Raw genomic sequence first — 23721 nt, 5'->3', positions numbered from 1 at the left:
TAGGAAGCTGGTTGGTGGCTTATGCCTAGAACCAAGATGCCTTAGGAAGCTGGTTGGTGGCTTATGCCTAGAACCAAGATGCCTTAGGAAGCTGGTTGGTGGCTTATGCCTTGAACCAAGATGCCTTAGGAAGCTGGTTGGTGGCTTATGCCTAGAACCAAGATGCCTTAGAAGCTGGTTGGTGGCTTATGCCTAGAACCAAGATGCCTTAGGAAGCTGGTTGGTGGCTTATGCCTAGAACCAAGATGCCTTAGGAAGCTGGTTGGTGGCTTATGCCTAGAACCAAGATGCCTTAGGAAGCTGGTTGGTGGCTTATGCTTAGAACCAAGATGCCTTAGGAAGCTGGTTGGTGGCTTATGCCTAGAACCAAGATGCCTTAGGAAGCTGGTTGGTGGCTTATGCCTAGAACCAAGATGCCTTAGGAAGCTGGTTGGTGGCTTATGCCTAGAACCAAGATGCCTTAGGAAGCTGGTTGGTGGCTTATGCCTAGAACCAAGATGCCTTAGGAAGCTGGTTGGTGGCTTATGCCTAGAACCAAGATGCCTTAGGAAGCTGGTTGGTGGCTTATGCCTAGAACCAAGATGCCTTAGGAAGCTGGTTGGTGGCTTATGCCTAGAACCAAGATGCCTTAGGAAGCTAGTTGGTGGCTTATGCCTATACGAGACCACTGGTAGAAATGAGAGGAGTGAAAAGAATGTTTTTATCAGAACAAAGAACTGAATTTAAAAACTTCATTGTGTCAACATTGCTGTCATAACTAGATTTCAGAAATGTCACTTATTATTTGAGTGACTACTATAAATCAATGTCTATAAAGCAGTGGTTCTAACCACACTTTTGTTTGACCTGGGTGATCTATTAAGGCTCCTTTCACATTTTCATCAAAGGTGATTGCGTTTTAAATGGACACATGCTGGCAAGACTACCTTACAAACAAACATGTTCTGCTATAGGTCTATGTGGACAATGTAGAGGCACTACTTATTATTTGACAGCTTTGTTCGGTTGGACAAACAAGTATACAAATGGGATCTTTTTTTGGAAGCTTAAAAGGAGGATGGTGAAATAGAGTTGCCCCTGGAAGCACTAACAATATCCACTCAGATACCTTTTGTCATCACTAGCATGGCACAGGACACACATTTGAGACCCAAAAAAAGGCTTACCAAAGACAGGCACAGATGATTAAAAGAATACTTAAATATAGACCCTTGGCAGAAAACAGCTTTGTCTGTATCAATTGTGGCAAAATAAGCAGGTTGCAACTGGGTTTGCATAGTAATGTGATTATAACTCTGCCATGCGCATCGCCACCGTTCAAGATAGTGCAGAAGGTGTGCACTTCTAGAAACCAGACTAGGAAGGATGTTTACATTAGAAGAACGATTTCCTTTCCGCGCCCATGTCTAGAGCCGAAGTGAAAAGACTGCTAGAGATAGATGTTGTTATAATGTATTTGTGATTTCATGTGAATAAACATCCTTGTTTTCTTGAGTCATCTCACTTAAGTTATTACAATAAGCAGGTTGCAACTGGGTTTGCATAGTAATTTGACATACTTCACTCATCCCTAATATTTGGAATCAAGGTTAATGCCTTATTGATACCATTTTAAAAACGTATAAATATAAAGTATATATTCTAGCCAATATACTTATTTTACCTTACAGAAAATATATCGATGCAGATTTGAAATGCACTATTGAGAAGAGAAGTTTTCTTTTCAAATGTACTGTGTATAATCTTGGAAGAAACAAAAGATTTGAAGTGACTACTTTTAAGAAATGTGACCTCTAGACACAGTCTACTAGGACATACAAGTTGTGTATTATTTTATTGGATTGCATCAACACACATACTTACAAAAGAAGATTACAAGTCCATGTTTGATAAAAGAAATCTTTACTACTGATGGAATGTTGTTATATTTGAAAATGACCATATTTAAATGACAGCACATTACATATATCAAAGTGTTATCACCATTACCAAAATATTTACAACATACTGAATGTAGAGTCAGAACATCATCATAAACTTAAATGATATTTAACTATATCAGGTTTGAAACAAATGTTTTTTTGGCTTCATTTTCAATGTGAATAATTGTATATTAAACCTGAAACAATTGGCTTCTTGGCTGGGCAACGTCTGCTAACAAGACTAAGGGTCAGTTGTTCTGGGCTACTCAAGACAAAAGTTCTGATGTTAGCTTCCTATTTTGCTGTCTACTAGACAGTTGAGTCCATGCACTGCACTACAAGGGTGAGAACTTCCCATGGTGAATGTGAAATAACTGAAAGCTCGTTTAGTTGACAGAAATGTCTTTGAAAAACGGTTAGCAATCTGTATTCTGTAAATATTTCTTTCATCAAATATGAAAACGTGTGCTAAGGCTTTCAAATAGCAGGAGATGCTCAATTGAAATATGACTAACTTTGATTCGTGGTTAAATTTATACTTTCTCTTGAAATGAATCCCATTAATTTTTTTATTTTTTTACTTTAAATGAATGGGGGTACCAGTTGTACTGCAAACTTTATTTTCTAAAGTTTCCATTTGAGTTTTTCAAAGAACTTTTCCAATTCCAGTTCTTATGTTTACTCAGAAAACTGTCTTTGAAGTTAGAAACTCAACCATTTGCTAAGTGCATCCTCAGGTAGAGAAACTTTGCTCCATTGTATAGGTTAGTTCTGAATATCACACTAATAAATATTGTTAGAGATACATCGTTAAACAAAAACAAGTACAATAAACTAATTAAGTACAATAAACTAGCTATAAATTGGAAGAAAACAAGCAAATGAATAGTGTAAATCAAAGAAGAACAACTTACACAGTGCTACTTAAATACTATGTACATATTACAAAGTTAGTGGAATGTTTTATTGCTTGTACACATACTAATATACAAAATACAGTTCAACCCTAGTATAGCGCTCTTCAGCTCAGTTTGTTTAAAATATCCTCACTTTAGTAAAACTGTGTGTATGCTCATTCTCCCAATGACCTCAGAGCTTGGTTTAGATTTTGATAAAAGGAAGTTGAACTGTATTCATAATACTTAAAGGTTAGCCTTGCAATTAAAAAAACAACACAGGAGTAACATTTACATAACCAACAATGACAGCCAAGTCTCCAATCAAGTATTAATACCATCACAAGGTAACTGACTTGAGAGCAGTGCTAGAGTGTCTGGTAAGTAGCAACTTGTTTGTAGGCAGAGCTGCGACGGGGTGTAGTTTCTTGTCTTCCACAGACTCACAGTTTGTAGCTTCAAAGTGTCCATTTGTCTAGGAAAATACAAGTTGAATATTAGCTGGGTATATTTCTTGCTAACTTATATGATGTTAAAAAAAAAACAACTTTTGATATTTTATTATCCTGCAAGTTTGTTAGACAAAATAAAAGAATTCAATGCACCAGTCAAACTGTTTTGTAGTGACTTCGCATGTCCACTTAATACACACATGGCATTTTGCTGAATACTTTTCAGTATTAATCTTGCATAGGATATCCTAATGGAATGCAAAACTAAGACAAATATTTGTATTGTCTGAAATATAATTTGAAGTGGGTGAGTTTCATTTTGTATATACAAACAACCATCACAATTTCCTGCAGTGAATATTGAAGGGGGACAAAACTATCACACTCTACCTGTAGGTAATTGAAAAAGTCACAACATTTAATCCACTTAAATAAAAACTCTTCAAAGAATAGGCATTGTAAAAGTCACATAAAATTGACTCTGTACAAATCACATAGAGATTCATAATATTAACTCCTTCTCTCCTAATTGATGATACCAACGTCAATTTGACCCCATGAAATTTAATTAATTTTTGGTTTTATGAACATTAATTAGCATTGCATATAAAGAGCATGCAATCCTCTTTAATTCTATACCAAATTATATCATTTTCTCAAAACCAACAAAACGGTTCTTGAAGTTGAATCCAAACAGGAAAGTGAAATACAAATGAGCCAAATGAGTAATTCCATTGGAAAATAATTACGGAGAGAAAGAGTTAAATTTAGTAACAGAATAAACAAAAACATTTATGACAATAGAATACATCATTTTCACAAGGTCTGAATTTCATTTTCAGTAATAACTCTAAACAAACATTATAAATGGTTTTAAAACTAGATGCTATTTAAATGCTGGCTACCTGGAGTGGTGGATAAACATGAATAGGGGGAAGCTTCAGAAGTTGAGAACTGCTGAAATAAAATATTTGTTGTAGTAATCAAATCGTGTTGTTGTTTTTATTATATGTATCTGATCACTTTAATAAACATTGTTTCACTTCTGTTAACTTTTATATCAAATTATTGTTCTTTTTATTATCATTTTTTTTAAATTTAATCTATTGAAGTTTGACTTATGACTTTGTTGTTTTTTTGAAAAAGTTAATTTTTTATTTTACAAAGGTCAAGATAATTACACACACACATAATGAAAATAAAAATAAGTAAACACATGTATACTAAAAAATCTACAGTGTTAGTCTGTTAAAAAACTCTTCATAAAAAGACACACAAGAATAACTGTAATTAAAAAAATAGGAGTTGATTCAAGTTTTGTTAAAGCAAAATACATCTGAGCAAAGAGTTACTAGGCAATGCAATAAAAATTTGTTTCCTGCATCATTCAAGAAATATATTTCTTTGGCTCATTGTGTGTTTAGCACACTCTAGGTAAGCTAAGTGATCCAATATTGACTGTTTTGTTTACATTAAAAGATTAATAAATACAATAAACATGATCTTTGGTATCTTAGCTTTATAAACATGCAAATAAAATATTTATATAAATTATTTAGTAGAATTTATATTTAAACTTAATTTAGTTTAGTTTTACTTGGTAAAGTTAGTTCAACCAATCTAGTTAGTTGGATTTAACCAAACAATTGTAAAGGATTATGTATTCTCTAGAACTGAGAAGTTTGTGTTGAAGTGAAATTTGAAAGTAACAAGAAACTCACTGGTTGTTTAGGATCAAATTTGTGATAATTGTTTTTTATTTGGATCTTTTTTGTTTTTTTTGTGTAAATATAACATGCAAGTGCACAGATTATATGGTCTCTTATACAAAATAAATTCTCATGAACATTTTAGATAATTATCCTATTATCTAAGTGAGAATCTTTTATCAATAAGAAATACAGAAACAATCAAAAGTCACTTCTAATCTATATTGTTAGTCATATTTGTTTTCTACTGTTTTCAGTTTTTCGTAGGTCTACTTTTACAAGAATTCATCACAATGGAGACTTCAAGTACACACTTTCCAATTTGTTAACATGACAATGAACAAGAAATATGTTAAAAATGAAAACAAAATGTGAGTCATCTTTTTGACAGTTAACAAATTTGACTTCAAATCAACTTTGTGCTTTGTAAATATCACATCAATAAAGATTTATAATTGTTTTTTTAAGACTAAATAAGGATCATAGAAAGGATAATTATATTTTTTTGATGATTAGAGTTACACACAATACATGACATAGAGAGATCAAGTTTGTTAACTGATATAAGGCCCCCCCAAAAAAGAAAATATTGTTAATCTCCAATCTACCTCTCCTGAAGAGGCTGCTGTTGCAGGTTTAACATTTCTCCTATGTATTTATAAACTGCTCTGTAGGCATTCAATGGGAAAAAATAAGAACTTGAATTTCAGATTTCAAAAGAAAAAGTAAATTCTCATGTAATTGTTTTCAGTTTAAATCAAGTTAAACCAAAGCTTACATCAATGCCCAAACTGTATTTTTAAGGCTGTTTACAAAATTAGGCAGCAATTAATTATTGTGCAGAAGAACTGCTATTCAATTAAACTTTAGTAATATAATTTGTTTTTCAAAATATGACAGTCATTTCTGAAAGTTGGAAGCTTTTATTTTAGTTTTCTTAGCACATATTTAAAGATTTATAAAGGGAAGCAATCAAAGTGAAGAAAAAAAAATGGTTTCATTATTCATTATTGTTTTTAACAGTATCTCCAAAAAGATAACTATTACTTGCTACTGATTTGATCTATCACAATAATGATTTAATTTCATGTTATAGTTTCTTATTACTACAGTGCCAGTGTATGTACAAGTGACCTACATTTAATGCTTCATTATTATTACATATTCAAACTACCAACAACTAACACCTCAGTTGCATTTCATGTATTAAATTATAGATATCAAAGTCCCAATGTAAACAACTAGTAAATATAATAAACGGCTTTGTGACAACTTTTGTATTGCTTTGTAGAGAAACAGTTTTGATTTTTTTCTTTCTATTTTATTGAACCACAGTTTCACAAGCCATATTCCTTTAAAATGTTCAGGCTACCTGGGAAGGTTATAAAGATGACTTAATGTTGTGTGCGGCTAGAGTATCCTCTGTTCTTAGCATGCAATTTTTGAATTGTTTTTTGTTGATAAAGGATTTTGTATGAGAATCACATTACACACATTTCCTTGATCAATGCAATCTGTTGGTGCTTAGCTAAGTTAAAGTTTCTTGCATGTTCTTATGAGGTATGAAATCTGTCCCCCATTTAGTGTGAGTAATTTGTACTGATACAGAATTTTATTAGAGGAGCATTACAAGGCATTTATTTCACAGGGAGTCAGCTTGAACTTAGTCCTTGTTGTCCCAGTACAGGCCTAATGTATCTAGTGCAAATATCTGTTGAGCTAATGGAGTTCTGTTGGTCAGTGATCTCAGACAGACAGTGGATATCTCATTAGTCTAGGTCTTTCCATTTCATAGTTTCATTCCATATTAAATGCTTTGTTACCATTTCATGGTCATTGTTATCCATTGTAATTGTGTCAACAACTGAGTGATAGACAATCTGTTTGGGCCCAGATATAAACAAGCATGATTGATGTTAAATAGAACCTGACAATTAATATAGTAATTATATTACAATGCTACAAAAGGAAAATAATATTTTCCTTTAAAGCTTAGGTTTTACAACACTGCCCCTGGCATATGCCCTGTAAATTGATAAAAAAAAAAATAAACCAGTATTATAACCCAGAATGGAAATGAGTTGAATGTATATTTATTGTGTGTAGGTGCTTCAACTTTCTGCCTGAGAAGTTGTTGAACAAAGTTGACCACTTAGAGTTGAACAACTTTTTGAAACAGGTTTGAAACTAACAATATTTTGTGTACTGTTACTGTCCAGGCTTCAATCATTTCTCTTGCAGCCATCTCAAACAAATATTCTTTCATTACAAACTGTTTTTCTATTTTATCCACCTCAGAAAGAGCATATCTAAAGCTTAGGATTTTTCATTATCATAAAAATACATTTTGAGACTCAGGTACTATAAAGTCATTCTCCAAGAAGCAAAGATATACATGTGCATAGCTACTTTACCTGATATTGTTGGCCTGACTTTGTGATAAACCCACATTGTTGTCACTGACTATCTCTGACTTTAAGGTACCTGAGCTGCCATAGTGGTCAACACCAGCACCTCCTATTTCCCCACCCCAAGGTGCTCTGGGTCCTTGTGGTCCCTGGGAAGGACTAGAGGAATCAAATACAATAAATCTTTATATTTAAGAACTAGGTATGAGCAATAGAATTATGATAAAAATTATATCATCTTTAAAAATATATTTGAACTAGATCTATATTTAATAAAAACAATAATATTCCAGCACCTTTACTCTCCAACTGACCTGAATCTGAAATCTGGAGGAAGTGAAAAACCATGAGTAAAATCTAATCTTGACTGAAGGACCTGTTTCTGGAAATCTTTTCTGGCATTACCATAGCCATTGAATATATGGTCACAGAACAGTAGCTTTCCTTCACAATATATCTAGAGCATAAGAAAAAATGTATATGTATTGATACATTCATTTGAAATTTTAATTTCATTATTTACTTTAAAGCTGTTGAATATGATTTGAAAAATGTAAAAGATACAAATTAAGGCATCACTTAAATTTGCAAGTAATTTTATTGAGAGCCTTAACTTTCATGTTTGAAATGCTATTAAAGAAAATGTGAGGTTTCTTGCAAGGACATTGTTATATAAGAGAATTTTTTTTTCAGTATTTTTTTTAAACTAGAAGAGTTTCAAGGACTTTATTTGAAATACAATTAATTCTTCACTTTCTGACATGCTACAAACCAGAAACATTCCAGGAACAACATTGTGACGTGACAACAGAAGAGGTTGTGCATGATCTGAACCTTCCATAGCTGTATTAATGTCATATTTAAGTATACGAAAACTGTCAGCACGACACTGAAGGCAAGGTCGTGTTCTGTTTCGATTCTGGTGTTGATAAATTTCATTGAGCATGGTCTCAGAAGGGTTACTTTCAGGAAATCTAATGGAAGTAATCAATTCATCGTTAATTAATTTTATTATTACTAACTGTTTTTACTAAAGATGTAGAGAGTAAACTAATTGAGAGGCTTGTTTAAACTACTTGAAGGTTTCTAATAATAATGAAGGTCAACATACGCAGATGATACTACTGCAATGATCTGAAGTTGATTTTCTGGAGCTTCTTCCTGTATGTATCTATCATACACCACATCAGATATGAATGGAATGGCATGTCGACTACATCGACACATGGGTTTTAGATCTGAAAGCATCTAGAAGGAAAACAGAACCTAAATTTATTTTACAACAATATATAATAATAATAATAATAATACAATAATATAAGCTTTTTCAGTGCAATTTTTTTTTCATGTATTCTAAAACTGTAATGATTTCATATTTAAAAAAAAAAATTATGCCATTAAACAGAATTTCCTAGGCTATTGGTTTATCTAATAAATAAAATGAAGTTAATAAAAAAAAAGTATATTCATCAATAAAATCAAAATTGTTTGATTTCATGAAAATTGTTTACAATGAGATGAAGGTTGTTAGCTATGTTAGTACCCTACTTGCCACACTAGCTTAACTAAATGTCTTCAAATATCCTCATAGGATATGGCAACCAGAGTGTTTAACAGCATCCAACCTATTCATGAAATCAATCGTGGTTTTATTAATTCAAAGTTGTTGAAAGTTACCATAGATCCCATCAACAGGAGAGCTATTGAAATAAAAACAACTAAAAATATACACATTTTTAATACTTTGCTTTATCTTTTTTTGGAAATGGCAGTTATTTCAGCTGGTTGGTAGCAATAGTGCTATATTATAACAAGAGTAATTCTACATAGCAATTAGTATTTACCAGTGTGTGTAGAGCCATAGGACAAAGGGTAACATTAGCTACTGTTATTTCCTTTTCAGGTAGAGAAACAGCTGTAGACTGTCTGGAAACAGCAGAAGATTTACTCCTGCTTTGTCCAGCTGACCTACTTCGTTGACCAGATCTGAAGTTTAAAATTGTTATGTTACTTTTTTGTTTAATTATAGAAACGATACATTTATTAGAAAATAATATGGTGCAAAAAAAAAAATCTTACTGCCAAATCTTTGCCACTCTGTCATTGAATGTTGGTAGAAATGATTTCAATTCGTCAACATTGTTTTTAGTTTCTGAATTGATATTCTGTTCAAATCTGACTGTTGGTGGATTAACTGGAGCTTTTGTCTCATTATCAACTGGTGTTTCCAAAAGTCTGACTACAGTAGCTACATAAAAAAAGAATTATCATAGAAATACTTAGATCTAGATATCTTAGAAATACTTAGATCTAGTATATCTTACTGCTTCTAGTGCAATATTTTATGAAAAGCATTTGTTTTATTTTTTAAAGAGATCTATAATTAATATCAAAGTTTTTTTTACATTTATTTGAGTTTCAGAGGACAACATGTACAATGTACACAAGAATGTAATGTAGAGTGATCATTTTTTTTATCAATAGATTTAATGGCAAATGTCAGTATGACTAAATGTAAACCTTCATTTTTACATCAATATATAGACTGTATAGAACTAATGGGGCATGGTGGTGGAGTGGTAAAGTACTTGACTTCCAAAGCAAGGGGTCTCAGGTTTGAATCTCAGTAAGGACTGGATCACATAACACCTCATCAACCGATGACCATAGATACAGATAAGCTTTACATTATCAACCCTAGAGATTAGACTGGATCATATAACACCTCATCAACCGATGGCCATAGATACAGATAAGCTTTACATTATCAACTCTAGAGATCAGACTGGATCACATAACACCTCATCAACCGACGGCCATAGATACAGATAAAGTATTAAAAATTATCAACCCTAGAGATAGACTGGATCACATAACACCTCGTCAATCGATGGCCATAGATACAGATAAGCTTTACATTATCAACCTTAGCGATCGCAAGCTTTGAAAAGGGTATTCTACTTTAATTTACTATAAAACTATCATTGTAGTGTAGTATATATATCCCTAGCAATATACATTACTATATATAACACTAGCATTTAGGTATAATTATATTATAGAACATGTTGCAGAATATAGTCTACTGTATATAACCTATAGCAAATGAAGTCTAATCTATATAACATGTATGTAGCACAACATAGTCTAATCAATATTACATGTAGTACAATGTAGTCTACTCCATATAACATGTTGCAGAATGTAGTCTACTCTATATAACATGTAGCACAATGTAGTCTACTCTATATAACATGTTGCAGAATGTAGTCTACTCTATATAACATGTAGCACAATGTAGTCTACTCTATATAACATGTTGCAGAATGTAGTCTACTCTATATAACATGTAGCACAATGTAGTCTACGACTCTATATAACATGTTGCACAAATGTAGTCTATTCTATATAACATGTAGCACAATGTAGTCTACTCTATATAACATGTTGCACAATGTAGTCTACTCTATATAACATGTTGCAGAATGTAGTATACTTTCTATGTACCTGTTGGGGCTGATGGAACTCTGGCTGATATTAAACTAAACCCAAAAGTATTCTTTCTGTCTTCTCTGCTTTCTGTCATTTTGGCAGAGTAAGCTCCCACTCGTGACTTTCTTGGTGTCTCTCTAACTTGTTCTAATGATGGAGATTTAAGTCCAATGGTTATTCTGTAGTGTTCCAGCCAATCATCAACTAAAATCCTGTTTGAATAAAATTTAAAGTTTTTTTGTCCTTTTTGATTTTATCAAATCGTCAACAATATGCTAATTTAAACTACAAATTAAAAACATTTATTTCAATTAAGATTACTTTGAAATTTCATAAAAATTCTAACCTGGCCTTCCTTTGCAACCTGGCAAGGTCCTTATCAGCTTCTATGTCATATAAAAGTTTATCTTCATTGTCTACAGATCTGACAAGTTCAGCCAATTGTTTACTGAGTTTCTCCTTTTAAAAAATGAATAGTAATCTTTATTTCGAGGAAATTAGTCTTACTATTGTGTATTGCACATGACATTTTAATTATAAAAACACACAAAATATATGACCCTACCAAAAATGTTAAAACAATAAGAATCTATCATTTTGATCAAACTGTTTCTATACTTACTTTTTTTTTCTTCGATTTTGATTTTGATCTAGAGCCTGTCATTGACAAAATAGTTTTAGCTGATTTGGATGTAAACGTTATATTTGTGAGCAGACGTTCCTGTTCAGAAAATAAAAAGCTAGTAAAAGATTTTAGTTAAGTAATTTTTCAAAAATATATTAGTAGACTGTGTGAACTTTTGCACAGCATTATGATGTGGGTCACACAAAAACAAAAAAAAAACACCAAATAATATGCCTTGAAGCCCAAGTTGTAAATGTCCTAAAATTTTGAAGAACTGGATAGAACATGGAACTATAGTCCATGGATACCATGAAGTAATAGACTTCCCATCTCAATACTATAGAATCAAACGTGAAACAACAAAATACATTCAGCTAATATAACACATTCTACTCTCCAAATTAACAACAAATATATAGGAAACAACCATAACAAAGTGTACAAATATATAGTAAACAACCATAACAAAGTGTACAAATATATAGGAAACAACCATAACAAAGTGTACAAATATATAGGAAACAACCATAACAAAGTGTACAAATATATAGGAAACAACCATAACAAAGTGTACAAATATATAGGAAACAACCATAACAAAGCATCTTTTCTTTTCAATTACAATATTATATTTTCTTTACAAAAGCAATGTTATGATGGTAGCCTGGTCATGTGTTATGCCCCCTAGACTGTCATTCAGTTGTCTCAATGGTCCCAGGTTTATACCCTGCCAGCTGCCCTCCCCTGTCATCCAGCAGGAGGTTTAGACTAGGGAGATTATCTTCAACTACGAAGGAACATCCGAAACATGTAAAACATTTTTCAAACATTATGTATAATAATTACAATTCATTAATTAACATTAAGATCAAGGTTGAATAGGCTTATTAGTTTAGTGTTAGCTTTCTTTAAGAATAAAATACAAAGAACTTTTTTTTAAAATTTGAACACATCCAACTTAAAAAAAACATCACAAAATACAAATCTCTTATGTTTTAATGTAAATTAGTGACAAATAAAATATTTACATGTTCAGTATGTTTTCTCTCCCTTGCTTCATAAGTCATATTGACAAAAAGTCGGGTTGATTCCTTCTGGCAGGCAAATACTAGAACTATGTAATTCTCTGCCACACAGCGGAGTCCTATATATTGGTTCATCTACAAAATAGCATCAAACAGATTTGAATGACTTTAATCACTAGTGTTTAGTTAGCCTGGGTCTGTAAATATATTGAATTAATTTAAATCAACTTGATCTATCTACTATAAAAACAAAACCTGAAATTGAACTGGACTGGTTAATTTCACTTGAGCTTGTGGCCATTTCCAATGGCGGATAACTCGACCATCTTTGTTTGCAATGTGACCCCCTTTGATTGTAGAAAGAAATCTAAATAAGAAATGAAAAAGCCTAAAATTAACTTTTCCTAAAGAAACAATTTTAACTATAGAAAAATTGTGTGTTTATTATGTAATTTTTATAGCTTACTAGTAAAACAAATAATACTATGTTCTGAATATTTTTCTCATACACTGGCACAAAATATCCTTAAAAAAAATAAGACTATATGGAACAATATTGTGAGGAAAATAAATATGGTAATATATATGAGTTGATAGATACAGACCATGCTAAAGGTCAAACAATAAAATCTTCACCTAATATGACCATTCATATGATAGCAAACACCGCAACCACTTGGTGTAAAAGCTGCAAGCATTTTCATATCAGCATCATCATCATAAACAATTGTATAGAATCCATATCTATTGATTCCAGCAGCAGAGGCTACTATAGCGGGACGGCCAGATGTATAGCTAAATTCAAATGTTAATTTCATTTGTATATTTTTTATTCAGTTAATAATAATAATAATTAGAAAACATTGTGTAACATAATCAATATTTGTATTTTAAAACATCAATATAGCTGACTATAGATTAATCTGCAAACACACATTAAAGGATACTATACAACAGTGGTGCCATCTGGATGTGTGGAAAGCATGATTTGTCTCCCTTCATTATTTTCATTAAACAGACGTGGAATACGTGGTTTTCCATTTTTTATCAGAACAGGAGGTGAAGTTTTCACAGGTGACTTACGATACTTGAGAACAGTTTCTTTGTGAGTGTCTCCATAGTAACGCACAACAACATCTTGGTTGTGACCTAGATAAGCTTCTTTAGCTTTTTGTTCTTTTCTAGGATGAAGGAAAGAAAGACAACTCCTTAGAAATTGAAGGCAATCAAGTTTACTAGGGACCAAACAAAACAATTATCAACCTACATTGCTTTGAGTTCCTGATGTAAACGCTGAACACAGTATTCCAAGATGGCTTCCTTTGCCAATTGGTCCTCTTTACCTTTATGAACTATCCAGCCTGGCATACAAAGAAACTCAATGAATGGTTTTTGTCTTGTATATCTTTTGGATTAGCAAGTTTTACAAATCTTTTGGACATCAATAAAAGTGTTTTTCAGTACCAGAGAAAAAAATTAAAGAGGCTGCCAAGAGACTAGATACTCAAACTTTTGACAAGAGACTAGATACTCAAACTTTAGACAAGAGACTTGTTAAACTTTAGACAAGAGACTTGTTAAGCTTTAGATAAGAGACTTGTTAATCAAACATTAGGCAAGAGACTTGTTAATCAAACTTTAGACAAGAGACTAGATACTTAAACTTTAGACAAGAGACTTTTTAATCAAACTTTAGACCAAAAAAAGGAAATAAATTAAATAAAGATGAACAAATTATATTACCATATGGCATAAGACACAAACTCACAAAGAAAAATGACAACTTAATTTTCTATGTGTGTGTCTTCCAAAACACTCACAAAAAAACATGCATTACTTTTTTTTAAAAAAAAAGGCTTTCTAATAAATGATAGTTGCTACATATTCTTATGATAAATGCTACATATTCTTATGATAAATGCTACATATTCTTATGATAAATGCTACATATTCTTATGATAAATGCTACATATTCTTATGATAAATGCTACATATTCTTATGATAAATGCTACATATTCTTATGATAAATGCTACATATTCTTATGATAAATGCTACATATTCTTATGATAAATGCTACATATTCTTATGATAAATGCTACATATTCTTATGATAAATGCTACATATTCTTACCTTTATCCTGACATAATTTGGAAGAAAGCTGAAACTGTAGAACAGACACATAGTTGGGAGGATTTGCCAAAGATGAGGCTGAAGGAACAAGATAAATTCAAAGTATTATATATCATTTGAATGAACAACAAAAACAATACTACCAAGAAAAATAGTAGAATAGAAAGGTTTTCAAAAAATTAATAAAAGTTAGAAATTAAACTATAAAAACTCACTACACTACACTAAACAACTCTACTATAGGAAAAACAATAAATAAAGAAATACTTTAAGTTAGAAAAAAAAAGACATTTACTGCTACAAAAAATTTTTCAACTTTGCTTGAGATTTCTAGGTTTATACCTACATCTAGTTTCAGAAGCTGTTTCTGTCAGTGCTGATAAAAACTCATAGAAACCTTGTTTTGATGTTGGAGACTTGCTAGCTAAGGAACTTGGACCTAAATAAATAGGTCACTAAATCTTTTAACCAAGCGAAACATTTGTTTTTTTTGTACATAAAAGCCACAGAATGGATTAACTGAAAAATGTGTTTAGTTTGCACAATGAGGTAGTTTCGTATTCCCCCCAAGTCACGTGGTTGTGTGTATACAACGCGCACCGTGCTTAGTTTTAGTTAGTTTGTAGTGGGAATCTGAAGCGTTTTAAGTCAATATTTAGTGGTTCCAATTTACTCATTAGCGCTAAACTATAATTTGTTAATAACAGGAGAATCTAGAGATACATATTTTTAATAGTTTCAACTAAAACAAATAGTTAAACCTTTGATAGAAGGTACCGAAGCGTTGGCCTATAATCTGCCATACTGAGATCAAGATTTCTTGATCTACAATGAATGACTACACTTACAGTTCTTAGCATTCGGGTAACCAGTCCTAGAAAAAAAAGCAACACTTTCACCCCCCCCCCTTTCCTCTCTGCCCAAAAGTAAACAAGCTTGAACTTGAGTAGAACACTTAAAGTTGGACAGCAGACCAGCCTGTATTGGTCAGATAGCTCTAGGGCTAGTGTGTAGTCGATATGTCGACTAGTTGTTATAAAAGATAAAAGACTGCCATGTGTGTTCCTTGTGCGTAATAGGCTTCAGTTGTTTAGCGAACAAATAACACATCTGATAGTCAAGGATAAATCGAGATCTACTCTTACAGTTACACAGGCCAAATGTGTCTTACTCCGCCCTTTCATTGTTAAATTTGGTTTCTAAGTAATAAAATGGATCTAGATCTATTTCGTCGACGCATTTTTGAAACTTTAATGTAACATTTTGTGAATTTCTTAAAAATGATAGAACTTTTAACAACATAATAATACATCATGTATCTAAAACAAAAAATAATTCTTAATGTAATCAATGTGCATAATGTATTTCAAATTAGCGGAATATGAAATACATAACGTTAAAAATAGCTGAAGTTTATGAAAATAACAATGTTTCAACTAATATGCATATTATCCCATATATAGGCCTATAAATAAATAAATAAATAAATATATATATATATATATATATATATATAAATATATATATATGTGTGTGTGTTTTGTGTAGTTTATACCAAGCTTTTTTTTAATCTTACAAGAACGTTTGTAAAAACATCTTCTTCTGTATGTGAATGTAGATCTATCATCGGCAAAGTATTGACGCTTGTCATGACTATAAAGGAAATATCATTGATAATTTAAACCTATCCTTAAACGGTTCTTGGCCCTTTATGAAAACATTGGCATAATTATTTGAACATTCAGGGAGTTCGTTGATGTACTCTGTATATTTTAAAATGTTTGTAAATGTAAAATTTCGTAAAAATAGAGGAGCATCAGCAATGGAAATATAGGAAGACAAGGCAATTCTTCTCTTTGTTGTCCAACAATCCCGTGACTTTGGTTAAAGTAGGTCAGAAATAAAGAACTACCTCATTGATAGTGTAGTTCTTATTTATTTCATGAAATTGGAAGCTATTTGTATAGCCATTGTCTACATCTCATAATCTGTACATCCAGCAATATAAAAAAAAGTTATCTTTTCCTTCTCCTCACGTCTATAGCAATAGATATATCAGATATATGCATGTATTTTTGTTTTGTTCCAATAGAATGTATCTGATTTAGGCTACAGGATAACTTCATTTAACACTTAGAGAACATTTACATTTGCAGAGCTGTGTAGAGAGCTGCTCACTTCATCAGAAGGATAATAACAGAAATTCACATAAAATGCTAGTGGGTAATTATCAAATTAAAAGGGTTTAATGTTGCAATAGAAATGATTCCATTACACTTTTATTTAACATTTAACATATAAATATATATTATTCAAATATATTTTAGTCTAAAAACTCACAAGCACTGAATATTCTATAAAAAAAAAAAAAAAGAAATCATTTCTAATGCAACATGTTTACTACACACTAAAAAAAAAATTTTTTTTTATAAACTAAACATTTTAGGATGTAAAGCTAAAGCTCACATTAGGCCAGTTTGAAAACAAAAACACATTAAACAAGAAAATCTATGAACTAGATGTTATTAGATGTTATTTTTACTAATTTAATTAATGATATCTTAAAAAAATTTTTAAATGATAGAAGATTATTCTCACTATAGGTGATATAAGTAAAAACTTAAAAATATTTAAAAAGAACTTATTAAACTAATTATTTAGCTTATATATGGTGTAATTCAAACCATAAATCAAAGTCATTAAGGTACAAAATGATTCAACTCAAAATCTTTTTTTTTTCAGACTTTCTTTAATCTATATTATAAAGGAGAAAGTAATTAATTATTATATATGTTACGAATAGAAATCAAAACCGTTTGACCAATCTTGATAAAACTTGGCATAAATATTCCTTGGGTACTAACTTAGACCGTAGGTATGTATTGTAGCCCTAAAACAAACTTAAGACCCTCAAAAAAAAAAAAAGTTGACCAACTCTATGAAAGTATTATAACTTCATCGATCTAGGCTATGTTTACCATATTTACATGAAAAGATCGAAAGGATCTAGATCTAGATCTAATTTTAGAAACGACACTTTGCACAGATAGTTTTTTACTTTGACACATGAAAATACAAAATATAGTCTATTGATTTTATTATTTAATAAAATTAACCTTCAAATTTGTGTTTCAAATGCATTTTTACATAAATTCGCTCCTTATATCTGCGAATTTAGAATTCCTGACGAACATTCTTTCATTAGACATTACGCGAAATGTTACACATCTCTCTATTCCTAGGTCTAAAACTCTAATTCCACTCTAAGATGATACAACTTCTCTTCGCAAAGATAGTTTTGTAATTAAACACATGAACATATTAATTATATTCCATACATTTCATATTTTAATCAAATTAACATTCAAATTTGTTTTTCTAAAGCATATTTACATAGATCTACATTCGTTCGCCAATGTTTTCATAAAAAATTGAACTCAGGTCAATTAGCTATTTTTAGCTCCATTCATAATATTTTTTTATTCCTGAATTCATGCATTCGCTTTACTTATAACATTATTTTTTTCTTTAATTGTTTCTAATGTTAATGTTTCAGTGACTTTATCAGCAATACGCAAGTTAAGACCCACGGGCAGCGGGTAATATCTGTCTAGTTATTTATAATTGTAAGAAATAAATTGATATTTGATTTTATGTTTAAGACTATACCTCTAAAGTCACTCAGCCGTGGTCGACTACTTCGCTTAGATACACCAGACATTCGACTATCATTTCTCTTAACATTCTGGTGTCCAGTTACAGACATTGTTTCTCCATCTTCATATATTTCTGGTAATCCAGCTCCTGGTTTTGTTAAAAGTCTTTTATTTCCTCTCCCTGACTCTGAAGCAATGGACTGTGATCTAGTTGTGCGACCTTCCTCCATTACACTTGGTGAAACCTATCAAATGTTTAATGTACACATATTATCAGTTTAATAATATTATTACATTTAATAATAAAAAAATACTTTTAAATAAAATAAAACTTGTATTAACTGTAATTGTAACAATTAGTTTGGATCAGTCATGTCATTACATTTGTAAAAGAACCAATAATTAAATCTGTGCTATAGATATATTTTGACCAATTATTTTTGATTAGCTGGACCAGTTGGGAAAGGAGGTAAGAGAAAGAAGGGGGTATCTTGGTGAATGTTACCATGATCACTTTATAAATGCATTGAAAAAAAAGGTCTATGACTTGAATTCAAAATCTGGGCTCAAGCCTCCTCAAGGGAACTAATTCAACTTATACCACCACATCTATCAAGTAAAATTTCTTTCCTTTGTTCAATTCAAACAAAATAACTAATTACCAATAGTTAATTAACTAATTAGTTAATTTTTTATTGATTCTTGTTTTGTCAGGTACAAGAAATAATTGTGCAAATATTCAGCTTGATCCAAGATTAGGTGTGGGTGAAATAATGTGTATAAAATGTTTAGCAGACAGAGTGAGCAGATATAAGCTTTGTAATAATTATAATAAGGCTTGTCTTTGAGTGGAAAGATTATGAGCAGTATAGTATTTGTTGATTATTTCTGTTCGCTTATTTATTTATTTATAATAAACTTCAAATACTTTGATTTATTGCGCTGAGATAAGTTTGAAGTATTTTCTTACTTTCTCATCTTCTCCATTGGAAATTTCTGACAGCTTCTTTAAGTAAGCCTCTTTTGAGGCCTGAGTTTGCCATTCTCTAGGGATAACTTGAACATCTGCTGTCAGCTCAGAATATCCAACCATCATTTGACATTCTAAGGACTTGGGAATTAATGATGCTATATTTTCATAATAGTAGATTATACGACTCAATTGGTACAAAATATTTCCAGCATTATTTTTGGCTTCCTCAAAAATGTAGCGCTGTGAGTCTTCATCATTACATAATGAAGAATCCAGATGATTTCTTAAAGCATTGAAGGCCTGGTTGATTTGAGGCAATAAGGTTTTTTTACCATCTCCAAAGAGCTCCTCATCTTGTTCCTGTTTTTCTTTACTTGCATAATAAGCTGCAACCTTGAGTTATAAACAAAAAATGTAGGATTAATTTTCATCAAATGAGACCAATAATATAGTAACCATATATTGAAGAAGGGATCCCTTGATAAACTGTCAATAAAGCTGGAATATCAATAAACCTATCAGCCACACTTCTCATTGGAATACTGGACTCCAAAGGTTGACCATACCCTGTGACAATTACCCACTTGTATCCAAGTGCCCCCTCAACTAGAAAGATTGATCATAACAGAAGCTGACCAGAGAAATGTTAGCTGGCTACAAAAAAAAGAGATTGTGGTCCCATGTAGACCTAACACTATTAATAAGGGAAATGAGCTACATAGTATGAACATTGACCTATAATGGTAACATGAGTATTGTTGAATCAATAGGGTTATAATTGTAGACAGATTATGATTTTAGCATGTTTTTGGGTGGTCATAGCTCAAATGAAAAGCTGCCATCAGGTGGGATATATTTATGTTATAAATATAATACGCACTTGGTATTATTCATGAAATGTACTGGAATTGAAATATTTTTGTCCATAATTTATGGTAAGCAATAGGGTAAAATGATATTATTCCTATGGAAAAACAAACATTAGATGTAAATCTAGAATCTAGTAAGATTGCTAAATTTGGAAACTCTTAGAACACTAATTCAATAAAACATAAAGATAGCATATAACTACTAACTTAAGTCAACAAAGTACCTTTGGGTTTACAGCCTTAAGACTGTCAGGGAAATCTTCAGGCAATTTCTTAAAACGTTTTTGAAATGGTTTATGCCGACTTTGCTCATAGAAAAAGTAATCGGAATCCATTTCTGACAGTTCCTACAAATATATGCAGCAGAATTTTGTCTAATGTTAATGCATATCTAAATAATTTTAAAAAATTAAATATTGAAAATATTTTCTAGATTAGATCTAGAATATTCTGAAGAATGTGCACATTGAAAATCAACTTACGGTCTGAGCTATAATTTTAATATAGACATAAATTTAAGTAATAATTTAATAAATCATATTAAAACTCTGCCCATGGTCATGTGGTATGTGCACTAGACCGTCATTTGGTCATCTCAATGGTCCCAGGTCAGGGCTGGCCTTGAAGGCCCTAAGCTAAGTGAATTGGGTGGCCCCAAATGAAATAGTGCCTTTAGTTGGACATCATTTTTTTTTATTTGTGATTTTGTCTCTTTTTATTTTTGGAAAGTGATCTAGATCTAGATCTACCCCTAGTTAGCCCTAGTAAAATCTAGTTAGTCTAGAAATCTACATCTAGTCAATCTAGATGTAGATCTATACTGACTGTACAAATCCTGGGCCTGGGTATACTCAGAATTCTGTCTAGTGTCTATAACTATAGACTATAGTACTATAGTGTAACTATATATATAATTATTATATTATATTATATATTATATTATAATATAGTATAGTCTATAGAGTATAGAGTATAAGCTTAAGTATAGTTAAATTCTCAGTAGCAGGCTAGATTACAAATATTATATTGGAATAATTGAATAATCATTATAATTATATAATAATAATACATTAATGTCATTAAATGATTAATATAATGATAATCATATTTATTATATTAATCATAATCATGATAATCAATGATAATGATTAATCATTTTAATTTAATTTAAAATTATTAATAATTTAAAAATAAAAACTGGAATCTAGATCTAGATCTATTTATAAAGAAAAATATTACGGCAAAATTACTTAATATAATATTCAAATCGTTCATTTAAAATCAAAGTAAGATATATTCTATATCTACTAGACAAGATCTATCTGGAGCAGAGGAGCTAAGGCTACGGTAAGATTAGGCCCATCTGTTTGTTTATTTATGATGGCCATTTTGTTGGTTAGTGCGTACTTAACAACGCTTCCGTTACCTTCAGTAGTTGTCGTCCTTTAACTCGGAAGTCGCAAAGAAAAAAATGCTTTTTTATTCTTTTATTGACCATAGACAATGTTTTAATTAGACTCTCTCTCTCTCTCTCTCTCTCTCTCTCTCTCTCTCTCTCTCTCTGTATATATATATATATATATATATATATATTTATTTATTTATTTTTATTTATATATAATTTTTTTTTCGAAAACGGCTCTAACGATTTTCTTTAAAATTTCAAGGTATGTGAATATTAAATTAATGAGGAAAAAATTCTCAACTCATTGGTCACATCGGGAAAACTCGAGGTCGTAACTAGGGATTAGGGGGCCCCGGGGTTTAACCTCTTTGGGGGCCCCTTGCATTTTGACATTCGACATATGACATGAGATAATGTATGCAAAAATATATAAGCCCCAAATTAAATTGGTTCAGTATATCAGTAAACTTAACAAAAAGTAATCATCAAGACTCTTTTAATGAATAATGCGTTGTTTATTAGTTAAATACTGCACAATTGACAAACCTAAATTGATATCGCTTCACGTCGTCCATTCTGTGCAGCAAAGACATCTATAACATCAACTACATCGATACTTTCTAGTATTTGTGACTTCACTGACATTCAAACCATGATAAGCCTTTCTTGCGTCATTGTGCACCTGAGATAGTTTTTGATGAACTTGAGCTTTGAGAATGATCTCTCACATGACGTAATGGAAGTGGCCTGAGTTAGCGGTATTCGGAGGAGGTTGCAAAGTTTGAGCACACGTAATTCCCATATGAAGCCTTTTTCCTCAATATGTCTATTGGTGATTGTATTACTGGTTTGTTGATGAAAAATGCTCGTGCATCAATGACATCATTAAAAAAGCGATTTTCCATTTATTTCATCATAGAAACAGGAAAAGTAGCACAGTTTGTCATAAGCGTGTCTTCATCTAACAGGTGTCTAGGTTCAAGAAGAAACCCAAAGGTATCCATTTTCTTTCCAGCCTTTGGAATCTGCCCTTCATCTCCATATGAAATTTTTACAGCACTTCTGTGGCAACACGTTTGAATTGCAGTTCTATTGACAGTCCTACATTAGAACTCAACTTCCCATCAAGTCTTTTCTTTCTTCTGGTTGTTTTGATTACAGGGAATCCATAGTATTCACTACCTTCTTTTGCTTTTTCGATGGATTGGGTTTTGTCAGTTTCTCATCATTTTGCAGAAAGCATGAAAGGGTACTAATTTCTTTAGCAGCGTCCCGTATATACAGTCCAGACTTTTGTAGTTTCTTCTGAACTATATTAATTGGGCGCAGGAGCTTTGACCAGAATTCAAGTTAGGCAAAAAATTCTTACTTTTCCACTGCATGAAGAAGATTCTGTGCTAATATTATATGGTATTACGTCATTGTTGGTTGTTTATGTTTTGTGCGAAAGCAAAAGGATTCAAAGCATACAAAAGTGGGAAAGATCCATATCTCGTTATGCTCGAGTATAGAAATACTCCGATAAGTGGACTGCCGTATTCACCATCACAACTGCTGACGAGTAGAAGACTCAGGGAATCATTCCAACTGATCCCAAACTATTGAAACCATCGGTGGCTGAAAATGCAGAGACATTACTCAACGAACGACAGATGAAAAGCAAAGTGAAATATGATGCAAAAGCTAGACTACCTAAAGATTATTCTGTCGGAGAGTTCGTCTAGGTCAAACATGGCAGAAAGCAGTTGTCATAAAAAAACATTCAGCACCCAGATCTTACATCATAAAGACAAACTATGGAAAAACATACAGAAGAAATCAACGCTTTTTGAATAAGAGTTTCGATGAAGACATCTCTGGGTACTATGATACCGATGAAGACAATGAACTGCAAACTGTTGGAAAAAACGAAACAGACAGTTATAGACCAACGTCTAGAGAACTTGTTGTGCCAGTCAAGACAACCAGAAGCGGACGAATTGTTAAAGTTCCTACTAGACAGGGCCGGCCTTAGGCCACTGCAGCATATGCGGTCGCAGTGGGCCCCGCGCTTTCACAGGCCCCGCGCTAATTCTAAGTATTAAATTAAACCATTATAACGTATATAAAATAACAGGGTTTTCGCGACCTCCTGATTTTCCAGGGCCTCCAGGAAA

At 31.8% G+C, this 23721-nt stretch overlaps 1 protein-coding gene across 10 annotated transcripts in view; it reads right to left on the bottom strand.

Annotated features, from left to right (window-relative positions):
- Positions 1–1885: 1885 nt before the first annotated feature.
- The window catches only part of LOC106072114 (uncharacterized), a 37243-nt gene continuing 15407 nt past the window's right edge, over positions 1886–23721 (bottom strand). Inside the window, exons 1-23 of one of the 10 annotated variants that reach the window (XM_056026430.1) lie at positions 21587–21608; positions 20385–20507; positions 19289–19684; positions 18332–18563; positions 15009–15101; positions 14663–14740; positions 13797–13890; positions 13477–13710; positions 13166–13324; positions 12785–12896; positions 12533–12664; positions 11502–11600; positions 11226–11338; positions 10895–11091; positions 9467–9635; positions 9232–9373; positions 8499–8635; positions 8160–8361; positions 7702–7844; positions 7394–7546; positions 5588–5647; positions 4176–4227; positions 1886–3293 (exon numbers count right to left, since the gene is read on the bottom strand). In XM_056026430.1, the coding sequence (XP_055882405.1) occupies positions 3159–3293; positions 4176–4227; positions 5588–5647; positions 7394–7546; positions 7702–7844; positions 8160–8361; positions 8499–8635; positions 9232–9373; positions 9467–9635; positions 10895–11091; positions 11226–11338; positions 11502–11600; positions 12533–12664; positions 12785–12896; positions 13166–13324; positions 13477–13710; positions 13797–13890; positions 14663–14740; positions 15009–15101; positions 18332–18563; positions 19289–19684; positions 20385–20495 (3243 nt within the window). In that variant the 5' untranslated portion in view covers positions 20496–20507; positions 21587–21608 and the 3' untranslated portion in view covers positions 1886–3158. The other 9 variants (XM_013232397.2, XM_013232396.2, XM_056026422.1 and 6 more) reach the window with 9 other exon arrangements.

Source organism: Biomphalaria glabrata, chromosome 4 (assembly GCF_947242115.1).
Source record: "Biomphalaria glabrata chromosome 4, xgBioGlab47.1, whole genome shotgun sequence".
Taxonomy (NCBI): domain Eukaryota; kingdom Metazoa; phylum Mollusca; class Gastropoda; family Planorbidae; genus Biomphalaria; species Biomphalaria glabrata.
This window is presented reverse-complemented; position numbering and strand designations above follow the sequence as displayed.